This window comes from Sturnira hondurensis, unplaced genomic scaffold, assembly GCF_014824575.4.
Source record: "Sturnira hondurensis isolate 20B ecotype Veracruz unplaced genomic scaffold, ASM1482457v3 Scaffold0022910, whole genome shotgun sequence".
NCBI classification, from domain to species: Eukaryota; Metazoa; Chordata; class Mammalia; order Chiroptera; family Phyllostomidae; genus Sturnira; species Sturnira hondurensis.
Window position 1 is genome coordinate 13,179,040 of NW_028095541.1, and position 20,969 is coordinate 13,200,008.

Here is a 20,969-nt window from a genome sequence, read left to right on the forward strand (position 1 = left end):
GTTATATTCTATTTCTTACATTATCTTTGTTTCCTCTGAAGTTAGTTCTTCTTACTAATCTTGGCTTGTCTCAATACCATTAGCTTTCTGTAGTTGTTTGCTGACCCCTTACTTAGTTGTTCATGCTGTATAGAAAGGCTGGGCTGATAACTAATGAGGGTATGTTTCAAGGATGTGTAGTGATTTTTCTCCAACAGGCTTCTTTCTTGCTCCATAAATAATATCATTTAAATTTTGCACTTTAAAATTTCCTTTGAATCCTGTATAATAAGAATTATACTGTGTATCTACTTCTGAAACTTTTATTTTGCTCAAAATGTTTATGAGATATGTCAACATTGATGTACACACCTTGCTGAAATGCACTGATTTTTTACTGCTGCATTATATGATATGATGTGACTGGACTACCATCCTGTTGTTCATTGTCCTGTGGGTTGACATTTGAGGTGTTTTATTTTTATTTATTATTTTCTGTTCTAAAAAATGCTTCTATTGACCAGTTTGTAATAGGTCCCCCTCTACCATTAGTGTACAACACAGTTTGCTTTTTATAAAACATTGTTTTATAGTCACAAATATTTAGGATGATATTTAGAGTCATATTTATTATATAAATTAAGTCCTTTAGATAAAAATACTCAACAGATTTCCCTGGCTGGGTAGCTTAGCTGGTTAAAACACCATCTTGAATTGCCAAGGTGGTATGTTCATTTCCTGGTTAGGGCACGTACAAGAATCAACCAATAAATGCATAAATGTGTGGAATAACAAATGAATATTTCTTTCTCTCTCTCTCTCTCTCTCCCCCCTTCCCCCGTCTCTAAAATCAATAAATAGAAAGTACATAAAATAAAAATATGCAACAGAAAAATATCTGTTGCATATTCAGGAACTTATGGTTCAGTGCTTTTATTCATGTAAAAGTTTTATCTAGAGTTTTATATCTAGTCCTTATTGATACATAAGAAAGTGGGATTTGTAAAATTAAAGTTTTTCAAGGTAACAAAAAATGTAGTGATCTTTCACTGTCATCTTGGGCTACAAATAAGATAGAAACAGTCTTGTGCTTCTGCAAGCAGCTAATGAATGCAGACAAATTTTTTACCATCCAAGAGGTTAAAATGGCCAACTTTTCTTCACCCTGATTTACCTGGGGCACTTGCTTCAATTGTACCAGCCAGGCCGAACGTCCTAAGCACTGCCATCTTAGTCTCATTTCATTTGGCATTTAAAAACCAACCAGGAAAAGGCATTACTCAAAAATTATTTTGGCACAGACATTCAGTACTCTTTCCTGCCAGATAAATCTGACCAAAAATAAGTCAAAAGCAATTAGTAACCTGTGGTGGCAGGATTCAATATAGTGTTAGAGATCCCAGAAGTGATTGACCTGTGGTCCATTACCTTCGCATTTTGGATGCAGGGACAGAGGGCCCAAGCGGCACTGGCCTTCACGTCTGGGTGGGGATTTTTCAGCAAGGACCACAACAAACGAACTCCATCTAAGCGAGCAATTATCCTATTGTGAAACAAAAAACAGAGATATAAACCATAATTTTCAAGTGCAAATGGAAATTTAAGTGGCCTATCTATTCCCACAATTCTAATTAGTTTTTCTCTTTCTGATATTTTGCTTGGATCCCCCCCACCAAAACTGCAACAACAGGAGGAATATAGCATGTTGTTGAATTGCAGGAGTTCTGATTTCAGTTTTAAATTCATGACATGGAAAGCAAGCGCCATGGTAACTACGATTCACATAAACTTAAAATCCAGCCATGTAATTTTTTAATTAGCTGTACACAGACTGTTACCTAAATGTAAAAATACTGGTTTCTTTCATATAGTAACATCTAAATACTTCCCAAAACAAATATTTATGCCTCCAAACTGTGCAGTTACCTTTTTTATTTGGTCTGTGTTTAGTTGACTTACCTTACAATGTGACATGTTTTAAACTCCTCCAGTCCTAATCTAGCATTAGGAATTAAAATCATTACACCACAGTGCGTCCTTTGTTAGGTACGAAAAACACGTAACTTGTTTTCCGTGCGCTCCCTTTTCAGCAAGACTAACATTGCAGACTGTGTTATAATTACTTAAATACTCTGTAATCAAAATATCTTCATGACTAGCTGAAAAATGAATTATCATCAGAGTCATCTCTGCACCATTTGTCTTCTGTTTATATATCAATCATTCCAGGGAGCAGAACCTTGCATTAAGGTCCACAGAGTACTCGCAGTTGAAGAGAAAGCTAAACAAAACTTAATATCCTTTACAAATATGGCTTTGTTCAGAAAGATATGTTAAACTCAAAGCAGATGAGAAAAGATAAAGAACATCAAGATTCTTTTAATTTTTAACCTCAAGTTGTGTTAAACACATGTGGTATTTAGCCACAGAGAGAATAAATACTTCTAGCTTAAAATGCCATTCAAATTTTTTCTTGAAAATCAACATAAAAACATCTACATTTCTTGATTATCTGAGATGAATTTTCCAGATAAAAAATGTATTATTCCAATGGTTCCAAGTAGGATGTCATTTTCACATAACCATATAAAACTGCAAATAACTTATAAGATATAAACCATTTCTTTAAGTTTTAATAAGAAAAAAGTGCATTGAGAAAGTATTTTAGCCTAAAGTTTAACTAAACCTAAGACTAAAGCTTTCTGTTATCATACTGAGTGAAAAGAAAGTTTCATTTCTCAATTTATGAAAACTGTTAAAAAAAGATAGAGAGCATTTCACAAAAAAGGATTTACTTTACAAACCTTTTAGTTTACTGCTTTACATACACTACCAAAAACATAATTAATGCTTATCCCAGGTCTCCATATTTTTCCACGCGTATCTTCCCCGTGAATGAAATGACAGATATGTTACCCGCTCACAATGTAGGAATGAAATATGCACGAGTGATATTTATCTCTATAATGCTGGCTATAACTTATTAGCAGGAAAGTCAGTTGGACGGCACACATTTTTAGCTTAAAACAAAAAGCATAACTCAATTCTGAATCCCACCCCCCCACCTGGCAAAATTTCACAATTAACTATGAAAACCAGATCTATTACTCCAGCTCTCACCCCACACCCAAGGCATTCATCCGCTGGTTACTTATAAAGGATGAGGGCTGTAACCCCTCTGCTAACGTCGTAAAAGAACTCAGTACATTACAGAGTAATAACCTTGAGGAGGAAAACGTTTTCAGAAAACATCTGCAAACACAGGAACTAACGAAGTCAGGCACAAAATTAAAACTTAAACTTCAGAGTTTAACTTTGCCCCTTCCACTTCCACCTCCCTCAGTACCAAGTCATTGACCGCCGATGTTTACTTCACAATAATTTGATATCCCCTCACCCCACCAATATCCCTCTGTTCTCCCAGCAACACCCTAATTCTGGTCTTTACCACCTTGGATCAGGATTGCTGCAGCAGCTACAAAATTTGGTTTTGTGTCTTCAGTTTCTCTCAGTTCCATTCGATCTGTAAATCCCTGGGAAACTCATCTTCCTGGAGGCCTCTTAGAGCTTCTGCAATGACTCCTTGAGAGCAGGGCTGCAGGGTTGTTCATTCTGTTCACCCCACCGCCTAGCACACTCAATCAACACCCAAAGGTCACCCGAGGAGAAAGTCCCCAAATGGCTTCCCACTGCCTGTATGGTATTAATACCCCAGTCCCTGAACTCAGTATTTAACATTTCCAGTGAACTGGTTTATTCGTTCTGCTTCCATACGCAGGTATTTGCTCCTAAACCTCTTGTGCTATCTGCTAAACACGAAGTGCCGGGCACACTGAACTGACAGATACAATTCTCATTACCTGGGGTAGTTAGTTACATTCTATAAAGTCACCGAAAACAGTGAATTGGTAAACACTGAACCGTTGCTTCTGGGGAAATAGAAAATTTTGTGCCTGAAAGCCTCTGCTCAGAACATTTTAATAAACTGATCAATATATCACCTTGTTTTATGTGCATTTCTGTTTAAAGGTGCCTTATCGAATGTACGTGGTTAATTCATCAGCATGGCCATGCCCTTGGCCAATAGCACTAAGATGATTATCAAACACCTTTTCTCTGTCAGGCACACCCCAGCCTCCCTGCACTTAGGAACATTAGACAAGATAGCTCTGCAGCACGCTGCTCAGAGGCCATTTCAAACAAACTCCCCAGCTCAAAGCATGAAACTGAAAAACAAGACACTGAATGAACTGTGAAAAGGGTACCTGTTTACGGTATGAGTTAAAGCAAGAAGGCAGAGTGTGGCCTTGTTTGACCTCAGCTGGAAATGGTCATCAGGCAACGCAAAGTTTTCATTACTCTGCTAGTGTCTGCCACTCACAGTGAAGGTGCTCTGAGTATTGATTTTGAGGTCACAGATAAATTTTAGCAGCGATACAAATTCACAAATACAGAATCTTCAAGTAATGAGGATTTTAACTGTCTTTCCGGTAATTACAGTCTAGTGAGGGAGATGGTTATGATCTCTCAGAATAAATGCTGCAGTAGATGCATGCAGGGGCCTCCCTAGGAACACATGAGGGAAACACTGCTTTCCTCACAGCCCGCTGAAATCCTCCCAACTTAACCCTTTGCCCCAGTCACTTCCATCATTTTCTACAAGAATCCATCTTTTAAGGTCACCTTCTTAAAAACAAAGCCTCTCCCACAAATCCTCTGGCTTCTCCCTCCTTTAAGCTTCTTTGGAGTTTTGCTGTCCCCTCTCTGGCAATCATAACACAGTGCCGCGCTTTATCAAGGACACGCCTCACGTCTCCCCAGTTATTGTGTAACCTCCTTGACAGAAGGACCATACAGCGCCCTCTGTCTTGAGGTGCACCCACTGCGGCCAGTGAGTATCAGGTGGCCCCAAAACAGGACAGTCTCCTTTCTCAATGAATCAAAAATTTCTCCATGCCCTGGCTGATGTGGCCCAGTGGATTAAGCGCTGACCTGTGAACCGAAGTTCGCCAGTTCCATTCCTAGTCAGGGCACACGCCTGGACTGCAGGCCAGGTCCTTGGTTGGGGGTGTGTGAGAGGCAACCACACACTGATGTTTCTCTCCCTCTCTTTCTCCCCTTGCCTCTCTCTAAAAAAATAAAATAAATAAAGTCTTTTAAAAAAATCTCTTCAACACAAGTACATTCATTTTTAACCTCATACTGGCAGAGCCCATGTTCAAATTCTAAACCTAACCAGTAAAGTAAGCTTTCATTTGAAGTTGTCTCTAGTTTGAAAGTGCATTTGTATAGAATTTTTGTACAACTTTGTTGCTCTTTGTGTATGCAATGATGGGATACTAAGTGGCTTTCACTTACATCGTTGTCCTTTTGCAGTAGGCCTACCTCCTTTTGCAAAGTTTTTTATTTTGATTAGCATCTTGCTCTGAATTTATTTCCAGCACTATGTTAACTTTCTTGTTTTTAGTATCAGTATAATTTAGCATTAATTCTTTAACATTATTAAAAATAAAACTGAATTATGTTTCTAAAAAAATTTAATATTTCATAGAAATCAAACTCATGGCTGGCAGAATAACAGTTCTAGAAAGATGAATATTTTAAAAACCAAAGAAACCCAAACAGACACAGTACTTACATTTTTCAGTTTCTTTTATTATATTAACATTTGCCAGAATTGCTAAGAAGACTGGCTTGGCTTGCCTACCCATTGAGACCACACATATGAACAAATGTGAAGCATTTGTGCCCACATAGTAGGTGTGGCTAAGGCTGCAGCATTTCTTTTTGGCAATGACAATACATCCATTTCAAAACTATAATTTTGCATGATTTCCAAAACTTTCTTAATATTTGCTAAAAATTACATTGATAAATACTGTTGAAAGACAGCGGCTCAAACTAAAAATGTGCTTGGCCTAAAAGAGCTTGATGTTCTTGAACCACATTAAAGGATGCAACTAAAATCTACAGGTTCTGAGACCAAGTTGGCAATTCAGTAAAAATGGAAACATACATGAATATCAGAATTAAATGATCATTCCTGTAAAAAACTATGGTTAAGCAAGAATTTTACTTCTTAATAAAAAATCTCAATGACTGTATGTTTATGCCCCATGTATAATTTTAAAGAAGCCATGGTAGGCCAAATCTGGAGAAAAGATGTGAATGGACAAGCCTCTGGAAAGGTATGTCCCAGAATTCCTTGGCCTTGGCTAAGCAGGATGATAGTCCATCCTTTTATAGTTCTATAAGTTATACAATTAGGAAAGCTCTAAAAACTTTCCCTCAGAAAAACTAGTCATTCTTACAGTAAATATTAACAGAAGGATTATCGTGTGCCAGGTAAATTTTGAGGCACTGAGAAGTTTTTTCATTATGAAAGCAAACAAATTCTTGCTATTGTGGAGTGTCCAGCTAATACTCTTTTGGGAAAATATATAAAACAAAGAGAAACCTATATATTATATGAAAAGTGACTGGAGAAAAATAAAACAGAGCAGAGGAATAGAGGCTGGTGGGATGGGGGTGTAGAGAGCAAGGAGACAGTGTCTGGGAGCCAGTGACACCTGAGCAATAACACCAGTGACAGAGCCAGCTAGGGGGTGACGGGGTCGGGTGTTCCAGTACCAAGTGCTGTCCCTGGCACAGAGAAATAGTCAGTGTCAATAAACGTTAAATGAAGTGATTCAGTCAACCTTACATTCATCAACTATTAGTGCTGGGGTATAGAGAAAATGTACTCTAACACTTTTTAAAGTATAATCAGAAAACAGGTGGTTTATCAACATCTTATTTCTATTATTTTATTTATTATATTTTGGGGGTTAATTTTTGTTGCTTTTACTAGCTTAAAGTGAAAGTTGTTTTTGTTGATATTATAGGTCAATTCTTTTCTAATACAAGCATTAAAAGTGTACATTTCCCTCTAAACACAATTTTAGCTCTATTATATAAATAGAAATTGTGTTTTCATTTTTATTCAATTCAAAATATTTTCTACTTTTCTTCACGAGCTATCTTTGGCTCGGGTTATTTGCATGGCTTGCTCAATTTCTAAACTTTTGGATATTTTCCAGATACTAAATTGTGGTTGATTTCTAGTTTGAAAATATGTGGTCAGAGATCATATTCTCTGTGACTACATTTCTTTCATATTCAGGTTTGTGGCCCTGACATGTGGTCTATCTTCCAAATATCCCTTCTGCACTGGGGGAGGAAACATATACACTGCACGTGTTGTGTGTGGTGTTTTAAAGATGTTGATTAGGCCGGTTGTTTAGGTGTGTTGTTCAGTCTTCTATGTCTTCACTTTTTTTTTCTATCTTTTTATCAGTTTGAGAAAGGGCTATTAAAATCTTCTACCATGGTTGTGGATTTGTTTATTTCTTATTTTTCACTTATAATTCCCTTCACTGGCAGTGAGAAACTGATTTGCATCTTTACTTGTCTGCCCAGTCTCCCTCTGTAGAACCCATCTTCCATTTTCATCCCTGTCCCATGTCCTGGGTAGAAGTTCTCTTGACTAAGCTCTGACTCTGGTTCTGACCCAGCACCTGGATGCTCTCTTTAGCCTATGTTGGTTCTAGTAATCCTGTTGGTCCAGTGAATGGCTGGACTACCACTTACTTGTGTGTCAGCACTCCTTGCCCTGCTCTGCCTCTAACTCCCTATGCAAGGCTATTTCATTGTCCTGATACCTTCTTACCCAGTTAGGGTTCTGTCACGACATAACAGCTGGTTCTCACTGGAGATATGCCCCCTCATTCTGTTGGGTACTGTCTTCCCACATTGGGTTGTGACCCCAAAGAATGCTCTAATTGATTTCTTGGATTGGATATCCCACCCCTGGTTTCCTCTGCACATAGACATTTCCTATGAACTCGTGACACCACATGCTGGTCCGCCAAACCCATCTTGCCTTCCACCATAGAAGGCAGAGCGGCTTAACCAACTCTGTATAACATGGTGGGTGTATAAACAAAATATAAATTATCCTTTCTTTCCTCTATGAAAAAATGCATGTAACTTTGATTAGTGCATGAGTGCATTAAAGGCAGTTGAGGGAAAGTTTGCCTAAAACAGAGAGAAAAATGCACCAACACAAGTGTTAATATTTATGGTCACCCAATGATTAGACACCTGCCCCTTCTGAAGGCAGAAAGACAATTTTGTAAAAATAGTCTCATGCAACTATCTACAACCCTAAATGTTTATAGTAGTAAGATAAACTCCCTAAATAATTAGACATTTAAAATTATTTTTGGATAAATTTACATTTTTACCCAGGCCAAAGAGAACTCACAAAGAAAAGTAGGAAATATATTGAATTGAATAAAAATGAAAACGCAACTTACATTCGTGTACTAGAGCTAAAGTTTAGAGGGAAAAATATAGCTTTAAATGCTTGTATTAGAAAAGAATTGACCTATAATACCAACAATAACAACTTTCACTTTAAGCTAGTAAAAGCAGCAAAAATTAACCCCCTAAATATAATAATAAAATAATAAAAATAAGATGAATAACGCAAACAAAGCACTTGAGCAAGGATTCACACACTTTTTATGTAAAGGGCCAGACAAGGAATATTTTTGGCATTGTAGGTAATATGATCTCTGTTGCATATTCTTCATTTTGTTTTTGAGTTTTAAAATGAATTTTAGCTCATAGGTTATAAAAAACAATGGGCCATGAGCTGTCTTAGAGAGACTGGTTAAAAAAGAAACACAGAGAGAGGGGGAAAATTATTCTTTAGCATATAAATCTAACAATGGATTTGCATCCAGAATACGTAAAGACCTTTAAATCTCCCTGGCTGGTGTGGCTCAGTGGATTGAGTGGCTCAAAGAGTTGCTAGGTCAATTCCCAGTCATGGCACATGTCTGGGTTGCGGACCAGGTCCCCAGTTGGAAGCATGCGAGAGACAACCACACATTGACATTTTTCTCCCTCTCTTTCTCCCTCCCTTCCCCTCTCTCTGAAAATAAATACATAAAATCTTTTTTAAAGAACTTCTTTAAATCACTAAAAAAATCCAATTTAAAATAGATAAACACTTGAATGGACTTCAAAATAATACACATGGGCAAAAAGCACATGGAAAGTTACTCAACATCATTAGTTATAAGAAAAATGCAAATAAAATCTACAATGACATACTATTTTTTCTATAAGACAGAAAACTGTACTTGAACAAGAACTAAATAAAAATAAAAATTAGGGGGAAAAAAGGACTAAATTTTTTTTAAAGACTAACACCACCAAATTTTGACACTGAATGTTAAACTGTACAACAACTTTTACATACTATTTGGAAGTTTCTAATAAAGTTAAACTTCCACCATAGGACTCAGAAATTCTGCTCCCAGAATACCAAAACTACTCTATGACAATGGAAATCAGAAGGTGGTTTCTTAGGGTGGCAGTAGAGATGGGTTAAATAACAGCATGAGTAAACTTTCTTGGGGGGAATACAGTATATTTTCTTGGTACTGGTAGTTATATGAGTGAATGCAACTGTTAAAATGCAAACTGAACAAGTAATCTAAAATTTTGAACAAAAGAGTCAGACAAAAGTCAACACGTTCTATACATTTCCTATACTTTATAGTGGTGCATTGTCAAGCATAAAATTATGAAAACAAAGCAAGGCAGTAATGACCATAAAAGGCAAGAGACAGGCTCAGCTCCCTGTAGAGTGAGGAGAGGTGGCACTAGGTGGGCTGTGAAAGGAGGCGCTACTAGGAGTTTTTTGAGAAACGAAAATATTCTTCTTGGCTTGGGTGGCCGTTGCATGAGTCTTCCCTTTCCAATAATTTACCAACGTGTTCATTTACATATGTACTTCATCTATGTTACATTTTTAAAATTAACTTAAAAAAGATTTTAATTAATTATAGACAAAGGGGAAGGGATGCAGAAAAAGATGGAGAGAAACGTCAATGTGTGGTTGCTTCCTGCACGCCCCCTACTGGGGACCTGGCTCACAACCCAGGAATGTGCCCTGTCTGGGAATCAAACCATGACCCTTTGGTCTGCAGGCCGGCTCTCAATCCACTAAGCCATACCAGCCAGGGCTAAAAGTTTTTTTTAATGTTTTTAATTTCACTGTGAACACATACACTCTCCTGTCTCACAGGAAATAACAGTGAACAGTCCCTTATTCAGCTGTTCAATGAAGCCCGTATCACAACTGGCTGGATGAGATATACAATGTGGAAAAAATCAAATCCACATAATCCTCAATTGAAAGTCCCTAGAGCTGGTTTTAAAATGACAAAACTAAGACTCAGAAGATTAAATGATTTACATAATACTTTTCAATTGGCATTTTGATATCTCAGTTAAATCCATATTCTTTAAAAGGTATACAGATGAAAAACAAATAAAAAAAGAAATGCAAAAGGAAGTAAAAATGTTCTTAATGATACAAACACATAAAGCACACAGTCTATTTTATGTCCTGTATAAACCCTACAAAGACTGTTTCTGTGGTAAAGAAATATCTGGGCAGCCACAAAGAGATTAAGTCTCTTCTGTATACAAACAAGCTCAGTTTTCCTGTTTTTCCCTTTTTAAAAAGAATAAATAAACCTAATGTAAAATTTTTTTAAAAGCACTATGTAAAGGCAACATAATTATGTTTAAACCACAGAACACAGGATATTTAGAGTTACAGATTCCGTGGTAAGTTTTAATTCTATCCTTGTGTATATATTCTTAAAAAAGAGTCTTTCATTACATGATCACATGACACTAGACCATGTAACAATCAGTTCAGCAAATGTTTATTTTATAATGTGTGGAAGAAAAACATTTTATAGAATAAATTGTGGGAAATTAGTACATTATTTAGGTAAATCATGTAAAATTTCTTAAAATCCTAGCTATTTACGGAATATAAAAGAAACAATGGAAACACGTTTTTAGAAGGAGGGGAACTGGAGAAAAAAGAAAGGGAGAGAAACATCCATCAGTTGCTTTTCATCAGCATCCCAACTGGGAACCCAAAACCTGGCCTCGGGCCCTGACTGGGAATCAGACCTGTGACCTTTCAGCTTGCGAAACCCTGGCCAAACAATGGAGCTCCACCAGCCAGGGCAGAAACACTTCTTCCTTGATTATCTTCTAAGGAACATGAAATTTACTCTTTTATAGGTAGCTACTTACTAAAATTTGAAAGCCCACCTTTAGATTTTAAGGTTATTTTGGAATAATGAAAAACTTAACACATTAGGATGTTACCATGTCTTGAATCGTGTACGCCAGACATTTTGTATAGAAGAACAGTAGGGACTGAAGTAAAACATGAAGATCCACGAGCTCACAACAAATTCAAAAAAAAGAAAACAAAACAGCCCTTATTTTCACTGTTGAAGCTGCTAGGGTTCCTGAAAACACATATATTTGAAAATTGATTCGTTTTCAAAAGGAAGATAAAAGCATTTATCCTGTCTTTCCTTATGAACTACAATTTGGGTAACTAAACAGTTAGCAGTCAACTCTGAGACAAACCTAGTAAAAGTATTAGAATATAAAAAGTAGGAAAAAATCTTCTAGGCCTCCAGATGGAATGATCAAATAAGTTACAAAGACAGAAGAATTAGCCTAGCATCAGACTTAAAAACAAAGAGAGAACGATATGAAACAAGGCAACAATGAAGCAGCATTTTTAAAAATTCAGTGAAAGAAACCTGGCTGGTGTAGCTCAGTGGATTGAGCACAAGCCTGTGAACCAGACGATCGCGGTTCGATTCCCAGTCAGGGCACATGCCTGGGTTGCAGGCCGGTTCCCTGCAGGCCGACTCCCAGCAGGGGACTTACAAAAGGCAACCATACATTGATGTTTCTCTCCCTCTCTCCTTTCCCTCTAAAGATAAATTAATAAATAAAATCTTAAAAAATATAAAAATAAAATAAAATAAAATTTAGTGAAAGAAAGTGGTAATCAAGGATTTTATATCTAGCAAGGCCATTCTCTGAAAACTTACAGAAAAATGTCTTCACTCTGTATCCATAAGTGCTTTTTGCATAGCAAAGAAAACAATCAACAAAATGAAGAGACAGTCTGTGAAATGGGAGAAGATAATTGAGCACTATATTTCTGACAAAATGTAAATAATGAAGATATACAGTAGTACCTCAGTACTTGCCATTAATTTGTTCCAGAATTTGTGATGAGTGCCAAAACCAATGTGTACTGACGATGAAGCATTTTCTCTTTCAGGGTGGCAGTGTGACTCATACAAATTCTAGCATGTGCAGCAAGTCCTGAGCAAGTACTGAGTGCTGAAACATCTTTTTCTTGTTAAAATGTAACTAGTGCAGGGTTTGATAAGTTCTAAAGCCAACAAGTACTGAGGTATGAGTGTATAAGGAATTCATACAACCCATCTAAAATGAACCCAAGATGGCTACAGAGTAGGTGGAAGCTATACTTGCCTACCCCTGGCCCCAAACCAGATGTACATCTAAATTATAGAGTAATCAATGTGAATAGCCAACTGAAGGCTAGCTGAGCTGAAATATTATAACCAAGGAGGTAGAGAAGTCCCCCACACCCATGAGCGACACTGAGAAGCCAGAGGGATATTTTGACTGCAAAACGCCCCCCACCCATACCAGGATCCCTAACCCGGGGTAACAGAGAGGGGAAGAGGAGCCTGCATAGTATCTGATGGAGAAAATCAATGGGGATTCGGTCTACCTGGGAGAGAAGAGAGTCTTCTGGAGACCCGGATGCCACCTTCCCAGGGTCAAGCACTCCTATTGTTACAGCACCAGTCTGAAGACTACACTGCCTAGTCCTCCAACTACTGGTCACGCCACTCTGTCATGCTTGGGTCCTGCAGAGAAGTCTTCTGGCTACACCCAGCAGGGACCTTTCTGGTGCTCTTTCTCTGGAGAAGCTCTTGGAGGAGACTCTAGACAGTTGTTGAACTGGGTATCTTTGGAAAGAAGACATTTCTTCTCCACATCAAGTGCACAGCCAGCACCTCCCTCATACCTGCCAAATCGCTAGCACTGCATTGCCACTCTGTGGCCCTGCCCTGCTCAGTTCAGTCACACAGGAGGATGGGAGCTCAGTGCAGAGTTGGGACTTGCAGAACATGTCTCCTGGGGAGGCTTCTGTCCAGGAATCAGATGGATGAGTCCTGGCTTGTGTAGCTACATTGGATAGGGGGGCACCCCTATCTCCCTGTGAGTTCAGCCTATATTATTCCAGGTAGGGAATGAAGTACCCACCCCTTCCATACAGGCTTTTTGGCACCACCCACAAGGGGAGAATGTGAAGATCTGCCTTCCCAAGCCCCAGTGTCCCCGCCCTGCTGACCTTAGTTCCAGAGGTTAGGGTGCTGTTCAGAGCTGGGAAAACTGGAGTCTACCTCAGAAGCTATTGTCTGGGACTAGGATGAAGCACTTGAGTACCTCCTGTGGGCTCCGCTGGCACCCTGCCCAACTGGAGACTCTTTTGATCTGCCTGCTAAGCTTGCTCCTGAAGAGGAAATGGCTGGTGGCACCTAACCTGAACGTGCAGTGCACTTCTCCTGGGAAAGACAGAGACTCTGGCAGAGACCGAGTGGTTTAGCTCTGGAATAGGGGCCATTCTCCCTTCGTCAAGTTCCTAACTGCACGGTCCCCAAGTAGGGGACCCACTACTCCCATCCTACCGACCCCAGTCACCCCACCATACAGAGCCCAAGACCTGTGGAAGGGCCTATGGGTCACAGCTAGCCTGGGATCACTCTACAGTCTTTCTTCCATAGGCTCTGGAGTAAAATCAGGCAACCTCCAGGGAAAGCAGAGTGGCTGACACATGGAGGTGGACCTCAGGGAGCTTCAGACCTTTTAGAGATCCACCCCCAGTCTAACCTGGAAGGAGCCGACCTCAGTACACGAACTGGCCCCTTCCACGCACACCCCGCAGCAGTAGATGCAGCCGCACAGTAAGAATGTGGCAGCTCCAGAAAGGCCGACTGCGCACCACTCAGACACCAACCTGAGCCTGAAGCCCACCCAGGTGGACCCAGAACCACCACCACAAGTGGTGGGCTTCAGACCACACAGGAGTCAGATCCATCTAGCCACACAAGCAGCACACAGGAAGGGGGATTTTGACAGAAACCGGAACCTGAGGGAACAACCCTGCCTTGGGGGAATCCCCAGCACAGTGAATCATATACAGTGATCGAAGTTCATCCTCATAGTCAGCCAGCCTGATGGGTTAACTCAATCCACAAAAGGGCCAACAGCATTCAAGACTCAGCCAGAACAGGAGTGTGCACATAACCCATAAGAAACATTCCTGAAGCACCAAGCTCAGGGGGTCTAAAAGATTGTGCCACTGAGCCCAACAAGACATCTTCATCATAAAACCCTCATAACAAGTTTGAGAGTCATAGCAGATCTACCTAATACACAGGGACAAAAGGAGGAGACAAAGAAATATACCCCAAATGAACAAACAAGAGAAATTCCCAGGTAAAAAATTAAAAGACATGGACACAACCAAAATACCAGAGGCAAAGTTTAAAACGATGGTTATAAAGATCCTTAAAGACCTTAGGGGAAGAATGGATGATCTCAGTAAAAGCTTAAACAAAGAGGCAGAAGCATTAAAAAGGGCATAGAAACTAAAAACAAGAACTAGTCAGAAATAAGGAATACAATATCATAAACGCAGAATCAACAGTACTAGAAGGAATCAACAGCAGGTTAGATAAAGTAGATGTTTGAATCAGCAAATTAGAGGACAAGGTAACACTAAGCACCCAAGCAGAACCTCAAAAAGAAAAGAGAATTTTAGGAAATGAGGAAGGCCTAAGGGACTCCTGGGACAACATCAAGCATAACAATATCATAGGGGTACCAGAAGGAGAAGAGTGTGAGCAAGGAATAGAAAACCTTCAGTAAAGTAGCAGGATACAAAATTAATATCTAGAAATTAGTTGCATTTTTATATGGCAATAATGAACTATGAGAAAGGGAAATGAAGAAAACAATCCCATTCACAATTGCTTCAAAAAGAATAAAAACCTCTGAATAAATTGAATCAAGGAAGTAAGAGACTTGTACTTGGAAAATTATAAAACACTGAAGAAAGAAATTGAAGAAGATACAAATAAGTGGAGGCATATACTGTGTTCATGGGTAGAAAGAATTAACATCATTATAATACCCATACCACCCAAAGCAATCCACAGATTCAACATAATTACTGTCAAGACACCATGGTGTATTTCACAGAACTAGAACAAATATTCCAAAAATTTATATGGAGCAACAAAAGAGCCCAAATAGTAACACTGGTCTTGAAGAAGAAGAAGAAAGTTGGAGAAATCACACTACTTACTATCAAACTATACTCCAAGGCCATTGTAATCAAAACATCATGGCACTGCCATAAAAACAGACACACAGATCAATGGAACAGAATAGAGGGGCCAGAAATAAACTCATACTTTATAGTTAATATATAATAAAGGAGGCAAAAACATATGATAGTCTAAAGATGATTTATTCAATAAGTGGTGTTGGGAAAATTGGACAAATATACACAAAAAAATAAACTAGACCACTTTCCTATGCTACACACAAGAAAAAAGTCAAAATGGGATAAAGACTTAAATGTTAGACTCAAAATCATAAATATCCTAGAATAAAACATGAGCAGCAAAATCTTGGACATTACTGGTAGCAACATTTTTTCTCTTTAGGCAAGAAAAACAAAAGAAAAAACAAATAAGTGGGAATAATTGCACAGCAAAGGAAACCATCAACAAGTAAAAAGACAATCAGCTGAATGGGAGAAAATATTCACAATGATACCTCTGATAAAGAGTTTAATATTCAAAAATTTTAAAGAACTTATAAAAGTCATCACCAAAAAAACTTTCAATTAAAAATTAGGCAAAAGACCTGAATAGACACATCTCCAAAAAGGACATAAAAATGGCCAACAGGCATATGAAAAGATGCTCAACATCATTCATCATCAGAGAAATTAAAAATAAAACTACATAGAGATATCACTCCATACCTGTCAGAATGGCTATCATCAATAAATCAATAAATAACAAGTGCTGGCAAGGATATAGAGAAAGGTGAGCCTTGTGCCCTAATAGTGGGAATATAGATGAGTGTTGCCACTGTGGAAAGCAGTATAAAGTTACCTGAAAAAATTCAAAATGGAACCTCCTTATGACCAGCAGTTTCACTTCTGGGAATTTATCCAAAGAAACCTACAACACTAATTTGAAAGAATATATGCACCCCTATGTTCATTGCTGCATTATTTACAATAGTCAAGATTTGGAAGCAGCCCAAGTAACCATGAATAGATGAGTGGATAAAAGAACCACGGCACATTTACACAGTAGAATACTACTGGTCCCCCCCCAAAAAAGAAATTTTATCCTTTGTGACAGCATAGCTGGACCTGGAAAACATTATGCTAAATGAAATAAGCCAGTCAGAGAAAAACAAATACCATATGATTTCACTCGTATGTGGAATCCAATGAGCAAACTGAACCAACAAGCAAAATAGAGAGAGACTCATCGATAGAGAGCAGGCTCACAGCTCTAGGGCTGGGAAGACTACAGGGGTGGAGGGATTGCACAAAAAAGAAAAAAAAGTGAAAAAAATTCATGAACATAGCCAACAGTGTGGGGATTCGGGGGGGGGGAGTGTATGGAAGTGGAAGAGGGCATGAAGTGATAAATGGTAATGAAAAAAATACAATAACAAGTAATATAATAAAAATACTACAATCAGTATTGATCAAGAATATTATTACAAAAATACCCAATAAAAAATTATCAAATGGAATCCTACACCACATTGAGAAAATACTACATTATGATCAAGTGAAACATTCCTGGAATGTTGGCTCAGCGTCTGGAAACCCATTAATATCATTCACCATAATAAAAGAGGAAAATCAAACCAGAACATACAGAACAAATACTTTAAAAGCCTTTATGAAATCCCATATCTACTTCTGATTAAAAATACACTTTAAAACTGAAATTGAAATGTTTTTTAATATGATAAAATATAAAAAACATTAGTGCTCAAGATATCATTTTACTTAATAGAGAAAACTAGGGGCATTTCCACCAAAATCAGGAACAAGGCAAAGAGGCCCACTACCTCCGCCACTATTCAACATTTTATTATGGAATTAGCTAATGAAATTACATAAGAGAAATCAATTTAAAATAAGAATTTATAAAGAAGTGAAACTTTTTCTGGAATATCTTAAAGCAGAGTCAGTAAATATTTCTGTAAACAGCCAGATAAAATGTAGACTTTGTGGGTCATTTAGTTTCTGTTGTAACTACTGAGTTCTACTTCTGTAGCACAGTCAGTCAAAGGCAATATGTAAATGAATAAGTGTGACTATGTTCAATAAAACTTTATTTACAAAAGCAGGATTTGGCCCATTGGCTTTATTTTGGTGTATGGTGTAAGTCAGTGCTCAAGTTTCATTTTTTTGCATGTAGTTGTCCAGTTCTCCCAGCACCATTTGTTGAAGAGGCTAAGAACCCTAAAACACCAATCCAAAAGGACCTATGCACACCAATGTTCATAGCAGCACAGTTTACAATAGCCAAGAGTTGGAAGCAACCTAGATGCCCATCAGTAAATGAATGGATCAAAAAGCTATGGTACATTGACACAATGGAATTCTATGCAGCAGAAAGAAAGAAGGAGCTACTACCCTTTGCAACAGCATGGATGGAACTGGAAAGCATTATGCTGAGTGAAACAAGCCAGGCAGTGAAAGACAAATACCATATGATCTCACCTTTAACAGGAACCTAAACAACAAAACAAACAAGCAAGCAAAATATGACCAAAGACACTGAAATTCAGAACAGGCTGACAGGAACCAGAGGGGAGAGGGGAGAGAATTTCAGGAGAAAAGGGGAAGGATTCACAGAAACTAGTATAAAGGACACATGGAGAACAACTAAGGGGGGTGGAAATGGGAGGGAGGTGGGAAGCACTGGTGGGGGGTTGAGCTGGGATAGGAGTGAGGGACGGAAAAACTGTACTTGAACAATAATTAAATTTAAAAAAAGATTATTCATTTAAAAAATACTTAGGAATAAACTGGACTAAAATGAACAAAATCCACATGAAGAAAACTAAAACACTCTTCAAAGTGAAAAAATTGGACTTGAAGAAAATGAAAAGTTTCTATAATTTCACTCTGGTTATGCAGAATGTTAGGGGAAGCTGGGTAATTACCCATAAGCTGGGTAATGGCTATATGGGAACTCTCTGTACTCTCCCTGTTTCTGCAGTTTTCTATTAATCTAATGCTATTTAAATAAAATGTAATATATAAAAGTAAAGATCCTGGTGTGTGGGAAATAAATAAAAAGTATTTCTTAAATTTTTAGTTGCAATAGTTTTTGTTGTTTAAAGTTTTATAGTATTCTATTAGAAAATTACATTCTGCAAAACACTAGCATTAGTTGTTTTTAGTAGTATTGATATGATTTTATATACTCGAAGGCCAACTTACCCCCAGTGAATTCTATACATATCAGAGACATTAAAGGCCAATGTGAAAGGAAAATTCAACATAAATAAACCTAATTTTTATAAACTTATGTCAAGATATGTATTCCATTTAGATCCTAGAAAAGGACACAATTAATATTCAATATTTTACATTGAGTTTTTAAAATCAATGGTCTAAAGTACTAAAAAAATCAACATATAAAATCATTAGTTTCTAAAAAATCACTTTTGATTCCGTGGCCAACTGTTACTATTAAAGAAAGAGAATTTCTTATGCATTCTATTACACAAAGTTAGTAAAACTGTGCTATGAGTAAAGGTTTATCCTGATATGTGATCTAAGTTTTAGCGACAGCTTCAGACAAATCATTAAAACAAAACTGCTTGTCATTAAAATAAGCTCCTAACTCACAAATTATTTAAGATTTACACAGGGGAGAAGTATTTGTGATTTCTTTACCATGTAACTTAAAACTCAAAGATGCAATAAATCCTACCAATCTAGAGATAATAGCCCTGTCTAAAATATGGTGGCAATTGTAATGCTGTTTGGATTCTTACTGAATTCAAAATACTGTTTCTGAAACTGCCTTTGGGTGTTTATAAAAACATGTGGGAAAACCATATTTACAAGTCCAAAAGAATTCATCAACCTCCTTGTTGCACGAGAGGTCAGTTTAGTCTTCATTTTATGAGGTCTTGTCATAGAATTTGACATTTTTGACCACATTAATCTCCTTCAAACATTCTCTTCCCTTTGTTTTTTCAATAATTCTTCTAGAAGTTTCCCTGGCTTTCCTTGAAAGATTGGGTTCAATAGGATTCTGTTTCTGTCCCTCTTTTCCCTCTGCCTTCTCTTCTTCACAACCTCTCACATATATACATAACTTCGACTACCAAGTGTTCATGATACTATATGGCCAACCCACATCTCTCTTGTGAGTTTTAGACATGAATATCTAATTGTCCAGTTGGGAAACCCCTTGGATTTCCCATAGGAACCTCAAGGTCAACCCAACCTTAACTGAAGTCATCATTCATTCACTATACAATAAATGTTTGTTGGGTACCTACCCAGACCCTGGAACTGGATTAGACACTAAATATATAATGATGAACAATTTCTCTTTATTTCTCCCCTTGTGAAGTTGATTTTTCCTTTACCAGCCCTCTGACTATATTGCCTGTATCAGTAAGTGGTACCGCTATTCATCTAGTTCAATCATTTACCTGGTCCTATCCATTCTCTCCCTTTATACCTCTTAATCTGTCAATTTCTTTATTCTTCATTATATTTCACTGGCTTAGTTTAAGCCACCTTCACCTCTGGTGTGTGATGATCACCTAACAAGTTTCCCTGCCTCAAGTTATGCTTAAAACCCTTCAATAATCTTCAATATATTTTAAAACAAAATCCAAACTTATTAGTTCACATAGGCCTAAATTATAAGTGCCTATTTACATGCCTATACCTACTCTGAGAGCTCCTTGATTGTAGGTGAGAGTTTAAAGTGAGTTATTCTCCAGTTATGGCCCCCTTGTTCTCAAGTTATAGCAAATTAAATATCATAATTAACTTAATATGAGAAACACAGAATAAAGAGACTAATCTGTACATAAGTATCTATACTGTATGTTCTGACTCTCATCTTTCATTCATGTATTGTCACTTACAATCGCTATTAGTTGACACTACCGCTACATGAACAATACTAGCCAACATTTACCTGGCACTTATTATGTACCAAGCATCTTACATACTCACTTAATCATGACAACAACTCCATGGAATAGATGCCATTACTATTCCCATTTTAAATGTTTAACCAAGGAACCAAGTAGTTTAATAATTTGTTGAAGGAAATATAGTTGGTAAGTAATGAGACTGGTCTTCCTGACAATGATTCCAGAGTCATACTCTTAACCATTATACTGTGTACAAAATAAAATAAAGTTGGGCAAAGTATTAAACAAGGACTCTGATTTTGAAAAGATGATATATCTTCATAATACAGACTGTATAGAAAAATACAAAGAAAAAATTAAAATGATCCCAAATCCTACCATCCAGAAATAATAATCATTAACAGTTACTGTTAATTATTCTGGATACCACTTTATGCCTATAGCTAGATAGAGGAAAGATTAGATAAGAGAGAAATGAATGGATGATAGGTAAAAATAATGCTGCATACAGTATCTATTGATTTATGCAGAAGATGATAAAATTTCCACTTATCCACCCTGCACTGACTTTGTTTTTACTTTTGTCAGTTGTATTATTACATTATAATGATCAATATCTATAAAATGAGGATGATCCCCCTAATGATAATTCCTCTATTGTTATGTCTTAGCTTAATATTTGAACAAATGCAATGGTCTCCACTTGTAGGTTTTAGCCGCAGTTTTGCTATTTTTGAAGTACTCTAAATTCTTAATCAAGCAGT

The 20,969-nt window shown here is 37.4% G+C and overlaps 1 protein-coding gene across 2 annotated transcripts in view; it reads right to left on the reverse strand.

Moving 5' to 3' along the window:
• Positions 1-20,969, reverse strand: part of ODAD2 (outer dynein arm docking complex subunit 2) — a 177,998-nt gene that overhangs the window by 74,971 nt on the left and 82,058 nt on the right. For both annotated transcript variants that reach the window (XM_037037218.1, XM_037037217.1), the window contains exon 17: positions 1,408-1,522. In XM_037037218.1, coding sequence (XP_036893113.1) covers positions 1,408-1,522 — 115 coding nt within the window. The remainder of the gene's footprint in view (positions 1-1,407; positions 1,523-20,969) is intronic.